This window comes from Portunus trituberculatus, chromosome 26 (assembly GCF_017591435.1).
Source record: "Portunus trituberculatus isolate SZX2019 chromosome 26, ASM1759143v1, whole genome shotgun sequence".
Classification (NCBI taxonomy): Eukaryota; Metazoa; Arthropoda; class Malacostraca; order Decapoda; family Portunidae; genus Portunus; species Portunus trituberculatus.
This window is the reverse complement of record NC_059280.1, coordinates 801,238-808,737: the sequence shown is the minus strand read 5'-3', so window position 1 is coordinate 808,737 and position 7,500 is coordinate 801,238. Positions and strand designations below refer to the sequence as shown.

The following is a 7,500-nucleotide window of genomic DNA, read 5'->3' as shown; positions in this document are numbered from 1 at the left end:
CACTCATAGATCGCGTTATACAAGAACTATTACTCATTTTTTTTTCCTCCTCGTAATGCACTATTCCACTGGTAGATGGCGTTATATGGAGATTCTTTAACGTTTATCTAAATTTTCCTCCTCCTAACGCAACATTTTAGTAGTATATGGCGTTACACTCGAAATATCGCTCATTTTTCTCCTCCTAAAGCAATATTTCACTAGTATGTGGCGCTATATAGAAATTCTTCACATATCTCTCACTTTTCCTCCTCCTAATGCAACATTTCACTAATAGATGGCGCTGTATGGGAACTAATACCACTCTTCCCCCACAGATGGCGTCCTACAAGGCAATGGTAGTGGTGGCGGTGGTGGTGGTGGCTGGGCTCATTACCCCAGCCACCTCACGACCTCAGCAGACCAAACCCGGACGACCGAAACCCCACGGACCACCCCACGGGCACCCCCACGCAGGACCGCAGTTTGTCCACGTGCAAGCCCCTATCCCACAGCTGCCACCAGTTCACGCCGGCCAGGGCCCAGTGCACGGACAGACTGCTAATGCTTTCCTGCAGGGCTTCCCAGGTGGTCCAGGCGCCACATTGGTCCAGCAGCCCCCAAGCATTGAGATCCTTCCCAATGGTCAGAGAATAGTACAGCCAGTGAGTCTCGAAGTAGCACCACACGGACCACAGCCAGTTAGCTACGAGATCCTTCCTGACGGCCGAAGAGTGATCGCTCCTATCAGTCTGGAATTGGGTGTGCATGGAGGACCTGGAGGGGTGATTGGGACCCCTGGAGCAGCCGTCGGACACTTCCCAGCCCACGTTCAGCCTGCAAACTTCCCAGGGGCACCTCAGCCAAACTTCCAGGGACAGAGTTTCCAGCCTAACTTCCAGCAGGTGTACCCCGGGGCTCCCGCTCAAGGCTTCCCCCAGGGGCAGCAAGGACATGGGGGAGCAGCGACCCCCTCTGTTGACGTGAGGGGGGCGGGAAATGGAAAAACTACTCCTTAAATTGACCTAAACTATCTTTTTTTCTTTTTTACTTCTCTCTCTCTCTCTCTCTCTCTCTCTTTCTCTCTCTCTCTCTGGTATTTATTCCCTCCCCGCCTCCCACCAACACACGCACGCACGCACGCTCGCACATCATAGTTCACCTGTGTGTGTGTGTACGTGTGTGTGTGTGCGTGTGTGTATACCGGCTGTGTGTATCCATGTACGTTTTTCTATGCATACATTGTTGAATAAATGAGAAGACATGTATGTTTGTATGTATATCCTCTCTCTCTCTCTCTCTCTCTCTCTCTCTCTCTCTCTCTCTCTCTCTCGAATACATTGATCTTTTTTTTTTGAGAAGGAGATAAATAAAAGGAGGAGGAGGAGGAGGAGGAGGAGGAGGAGGAGGAGGAGGAGGAGGAGGAGGAGGAGAAGAAGAAGAAGGGGAGGGGGAAAGTCCTTGGGAGGGATAAGTCTCTCTCTCTCTCTCTCTCTCTCTCTCTCTCTCTCTCTCTCTCTCTCTCTCTCTCTCTCTCTCTCTCTAAGATCATGTACGTGTAGGAAGATTAAGAAGGAGGAGGAGGAAAAGGAGAAGGACAAGGACAAGGAGAAGAAGAAGAAGAAGAAGAAGAGGAGGAGGAAGAGGAGGAGGAGGAGGAGGAGGAGGAGGAGGAGGAGGAGGAGGAGGAGGAAAATAGAAACAAAACAACAATAACAACTACAAAGAACAACAAAAGCAGCAGGAGCAGGAGGAGGAGGAGGAGGAGGAGGAGGAGGAGGATAGAATAAAACTACAAAGAACAACAAAAAGCAGGAGGAGGAGGAGGAGGAGGAGGAGGAGGAGGAAAACTGAAAGAAAACAAAAACAGGAGGAGGAGGAGGACGAAAAGGAGCATAGAAACACGAAAAGAAGAAGGAGGAGGAGGAGGAGGAGGAGGAGGAGGAGGAGGAGGAGGAGGAAGACAAGACAGTGCTTCAAGGGTGGACTAGACGAGGATAAGGTCGAAAATCTAGTGACCTTTAGACAAAAACTGGACCTTGTTGCAATTCGAGTATTTAGGAAGGTGTTTTTTGTCTCTTTCTTGCCCCGAATGACCTGCGTGTCTCTCTCTCTCTCTCTCTCTCTCTCTCTCTCTCTCTCTCTCTCTCTCTCTCTTGTTATTTAAAATTTTATTGTTTTTTTTTCTTTTTTTCTTGTTTGTTGTTGTTGTTGTTCGTTTTTTTTTTATTCTTTTTTTCTCCTCCTCCTCCTCCTCCTCCTCCTCCTCCTCCTCCTCCTCCTCCTCCTTCTTCTTCCTCCTCCTCCTCCTTCTTCTTCCTCTTATCAGTATTATTATTATTATTATTATTATTATTATTATTATTATTATTATTGTTATCGCCCTAAGTAGTAGTGGTAGTAGTAGTAGTAGTAGTAGTAGTAGTAGTAGTAGTAGTAGTAGTAGTAGTAGTAGTAGTAGTAGTAGTAGTAGTAGTAGTAGTAGTAGTAGTAGCAGTAGTGGAAGAAGAAGAAGAAGAAGAAGAAGAAGAAGAAGAAGAAGAAGAAGAAAAAGAAGTAGTAGTAGTAGTAGTAGTAGTAGTAGTAGTAGTAGTAGTAGTAGTAGTAGTAGTAGTAGTAGTAGTAGTAGCAGCAGTAGCAGTAACAGTAGCAGTAGCGGTAGCAGTAGCAGTAGTAGTAGTAGTAGTAGCAGTAGTAGTAGCAGTAAAAATGTGTCCCAGTACTGAATGGGTTAAAATAGTGAAGACTGTGGCCATTAATCTTCTGCCCTCCATACACCCTTCCTAATGTCAATAAAATGGTCTAATGGTACACAAAACTCAAGGTAAAAATGTGTCCCAGTACTGAAGGGGTTAAAATAGTGAAGACTGTGGCCATTAATCTTCTGCCCTCCATACACCCTTCCTAATGTCAATAAAATGGTCTAATGGTACACAATCTCAAAATGTGTCCCAGTACTGAAGGATTAAAATAGTGAAATGTGCCCTCCATACACCCTTCCTAATGTCAATAAAAGTACACAAATCTCTGTCCCAGTACTGAAGGGATTAAAATAGTGAAGACTGTGGCCATTAATCTTCTGCCCTCCATACAAACTTCCTAACCTAACCTAACCTAACCTTCTGTGTGTGTGTTATGATGTATCCCGTTAATAATTGGCGTATTGGTAATGGAATATGAGTTACCAAATGTCTTCACTGTTCTGGGATTGAATGGCACCAGTCTTTAAAACGCTTTGGTGTCTCGCCGTCACATCTTTCCAAAGGCTCTAGTTGAAGATACTCGCGTTTTTAAGAGTGTTTTTATGTTTCTAGTGGTAGACTGGCAAGGTTTATAGATTACTGTGAGGAGAAACTGTCTTGGGAACCTTGCTATTCGTCTCTGTGGCCTTGGAAAACTGTCGTGGTGAGAGGATAAGTCGTTTTTAAGGGTGTTTTCATGGTTCTAGGGATGCATTGGCAAGATCTCTAGTTAACCATAAGGAGAAACTGTATTGGAAATCTGGCTGGTTGTCACTGTGGCCTTGGGAAACTGTCGTGGTTTGAGAGCAAGGCGTTTTTTTATTACGGACATTGCAACAGTACCATCTATTTCACCTCACTTCGTCATTTCAGAGGCCGGAGGTTCTACTACAGTCCATGTTAGCCCCTTCAGTACTGGGACACATTTTTACCTTGAAATTTGTGTACTATTAGGCCATTAGGACATTAGGAAGGGTGTATGGAGGGCAGAAGATTGATGGCCACAGTCTTCACTATTTTAACCCCTTCAATACTGGGACACTTGAGATTTTTTACCATTAGGACATTAGGAAGGGTGTATGGAGGGCAGAAGATTAATGGCCACAGTCTTCACTATTTTAACCCTTCATTAGACACATTTTTTAGGACATTAGGAAGGGTGTATGGAGGGCAGAAGATTAATACATATTTTAACCCCTTCAGTACTGGGACACATTTTACCAGACCATTAGGACATTTCACTAGTTTTAATCCCCACATGAGTTTGTGAAGCTGTACAAAATCACCAAATAGTCACCACAAGGAATAGGGAAACACGTCACTGTGCTCACGGGGCTAAGTGGCTGGAGACAGGCAGGGAGAGAGTTAATGTAGCGGCTGACACTGACACAATATACAATGATACACACACTGCAAAGTCCACGGTTGGAGTTTAGGTAGGGCTTCCTCACTCGGGGCAACGGTTTCCCTTTAGCCCAGAAAGACCAACAAGGCATGATTGAACTTGGAGAACTTGGACATAGCTACTCGTTGTTAGGAAAGATTTGGAGTGCTGAGAAAATGCCTGAACACTGCAAGGAAAGTAAAATGGTTAGGTTGTATATGCGAGCCCACGTTGCATACAGATAAAAAAAGAAAAGAAAAAGAATGTTACAGTATTACAGCAGCCTTCATGGAACCTAGGGATGTCTTGTCAACCACTGGGGATTCATAACGTTGAGGATCCCTGCTCTAATTCAAGTGACACACGGGTTTTTAAGGGTGTTTTGAAGGTTCTAGTGACAGATTAACACCATTTCTACATTATTACCTATAGAAACACTCTTTAAAAGGCTCTAATTGAAGTGACACGGGTTTTTAAGGGTGTTTTGAAGGTTGTAGTGACAGATTAACAACATTTCTACATTATTAACGGGAGAAATACTCTTTTAAAGGCTGTAATTAAAGTGACGCAGGTTTTTAAAGGTGTTTTTACGGTTCTGGTGACAGATTAACACCTTTTCTGCATTATTAAATCGAAAAAAAACTCTTTAAAAGGCTCTAATTGAAGAGACAACAGTTTTTAAGGTTCTAGTGGCAGATTAACACCATTTCTGCATTATTGATATGAGAAACACTCTTTAACAGGCTCTAGTTGAAGTGATCCACGAGTTTTAAAGGGTGTTTTTAAGGTTCTAGTGACAGATTAACACCATTTCTACATTATTACCTATAGAAACACTCTTTAAAAGGCTCTAATTGAAGTGACACGGGTTTTTAAGGGTGTTTTTAAGGTTCTAGTGACAGATTAACACCATTTCTGCATTACAAACAGGAGAAACAGTCTTAGGAACCCCGCTAGTCACCTCCGTGGCCTTGGAAAACAATCGTGGCGAGAGATAACATAACATTCTGAACACAATCCTTAATTCTAAAGCTTACAAAGGCCAGGAAATTAAACGCTCGGTAGTTTTTATTTAGTTCTTTACACAGACAGAGAATTTCAACACCCTACATTGAGAGAGAGAGAGAGAGAGAGAGAGAGAGAGAGAGAGAGAGAGAGAGAGAGAGAATATAGGAAGCTTTTATCTACCTCCTCCTTCTCCTTCTCCTCCTCCTCCTCCTTCTCCTCCACCTCCTCCTCCTCCTCCTCCTCCTCAAGGCTACAGTGTATAACTTAGATCATATTGCTTCTGTAACTGTACGTGTGTGTGTGTGTGTGTGTGTGTGTGTGTCTGTTTTTGTAGTCACACGCACGCACACACACACACACACACACACACACACACACACACACACACGTAGATATTCATGGTGTGTGTGTGTGTGTGTGTGTAGGTGCCTGTCCGTCTGTCTGTCTGTCTGTCTGTCTAAACATTTCCTAAAATATAAAAAAAATATAGAAAAAAATTTACCAAAGTCTCCCGTAATTTACATACTATTCCCCGTTTTCTGTTTCCCTTCACGCTATTGGCTGAGGGACTGAAGCCACGCCCCCTTGACAATCCCTGGACTGTGATTGGTCGAGAGGGAGAGGGAGCCGAGTGTGATTGGTGAGTTATATTTGGCATGAATTAATTGTGTATTTTGTTTTGTTGTTAAGGAGGAGTAGGAGGAGGAGGAGGAAGAGGAGGAGGAAGAGGAGGAAGAGGAGGAGGAGGAGGAGGAGGATGAGGAGGAGGAGGAGGAGGAGGACGACGACGACGACGACAACGACAACAAAAACAACAACAACTAAAAGAAGAAGAAGAAGAAGAAGAAGGAAAAAAAAAGAAGAACAAGAAGAAGAACAAGAAGAACAAGAAGAGGAAGAGATGAATTACTTCCTACAACAAGTGGACCAGAACTGTACCACATCCTGAACATCCTTGGCCACGTACCACTCTTGCACAAAAAATAAATAAAATAAATACAAGCTCGCCACATTGCAACACCTCACCTGTATACCTTATAGTCACATCTATATATCCCCCTATGCAATCCTGGCCACATTTTTTTTCCTTATTTCGGTACAGAGAGGGACAGCTGGCCAAGAGCAACAAAATATGCAAGTATAAGTCCCATTGTGTAGTGAGTTCCCTAAAAGACATGAGTGTTAGCCAGAATTGTGTTGAAAGCTCTTAAATGCAGTGAAGTGGTAGGAAGGTGGAGACACAGAAGCAGGCAGGGAGTTCCAGAGTGTGCCAGATAATAGTGGTGAAGGATTGAGAGTACTGGTTAACTCTTGCATCAGGGAGGTGGACAGAATAGTGGTGAAGGATTGAGAGTACTGGTTAACTCTTGCATCAGGGAGGTGGACAGAATAGTGGTGAAGGATTGAGAGTACTGGTTAACTCTTGCATCAGGGAGGTGGACAGAATAGTGGTGAAGGATTGAGAGTACTGGTTAACTCTTGCATCAGGGAGGTGGACAGAATAGTGGTGAAGGATTGAGAGTACTGGTTAACTCTTGCATCAGGGAGGTGGACAGAATAGTGGTGAAGGATTGAGAGTACTGGTTAACTCTTGCATCAGGGAGGTGGACAGAATAGTGGTGAAGGATTGAGAGTACTGGTTAACTCTTGCATCAGGGAGGTGGACAGAATAGTGGTGAAGGATTGAGAGTACTGGTTAACTCTTGCATCAGGGAGGTGGACAGAATAGTGGTGAAGGATTGAGAGTACTGGTTAACTCTTGCATCAGGGAGGTGGACAGAATAGTGGTGAAGGATTGAGAGTACTGGTTAACTCTTGCATCAGGGAGGTGGACAGAATAAGGGTGAGAGGAAGGATTGAGAGTAGTTAACTCTTGCATCGAGGATGTAGGAAGGACTGTTAGCATCTGGCTGGAGTCAGGTGGACAGAATAGAAGGATGTACTGGTTAAAAAGGATACAGAGGATGAAGGATTGAGAGTATTTACTTGCATCAGGAGGTGGACAGAATAGTGGTGAAGGATTGAGAGTACGAGGATGTAGGAAGGATGGCAAACTTAGATTAAGCATACTAAAATAGCATTCCTTAGAGAGACGTAAATTAACCCCTTCAGTACTGGGACACATTTTTACCTTGAGATTTGTGTACCATTAGACCATTTTATTGACATTAGGAAGGGTGTATGGAGGGCACAAGATTAATGGCCACAGTCTTCACTATTTTAACCCCTTCAGTACTGGGACACATTTTTACCTTGAGATTTGTGTACCATTAGACCATTTTATTGACATTAGGAAGGGTGTATGGAGGGCAGAAGATTAATGGCCACAGTCTTCACTATTTTAACCCCTTCAGTACTGGGACACATTTTACCTTGAGATTTGTGTAC

At 43.8% G+C, this 7,500-nt stretch overlaps 1 protein-coding gene across 2 annotated transcripts in view; it reads left to right on the top strand.

Annotated features, from left to right (window-relative positions):
• The window catches only part of LOC123509116 (U1 small nuclear ribonucleoprotein C-like), a 2,511-nt gene extending 990 nt beyond the window's left edge, over nt 1–1,521 (top strand). Inside the window, exons 2-3 of one of the 2 annotated variants that reach the window (XM_045263260.1) lie at nt 318–1,030; nt 1,455–1,521. In XM_045263260.1, the coding sequence (XP_045119195.1) occupies nt 318–998 (681 nt within the window). In that variant the 3' untranslated portion in view covers nt 999–1,030; nt 1,455–1,521. Of the gene's footprint in view, nt 1–317; nt 1,246–1,454 lie in introns of those variants that run through there. The other variant, XM_045263259.1, reaches the window with a different exon arrangement.
• The last annotated feature ends 5,979 nt before the right edge of the window (nt 1,522–7,500 follow it).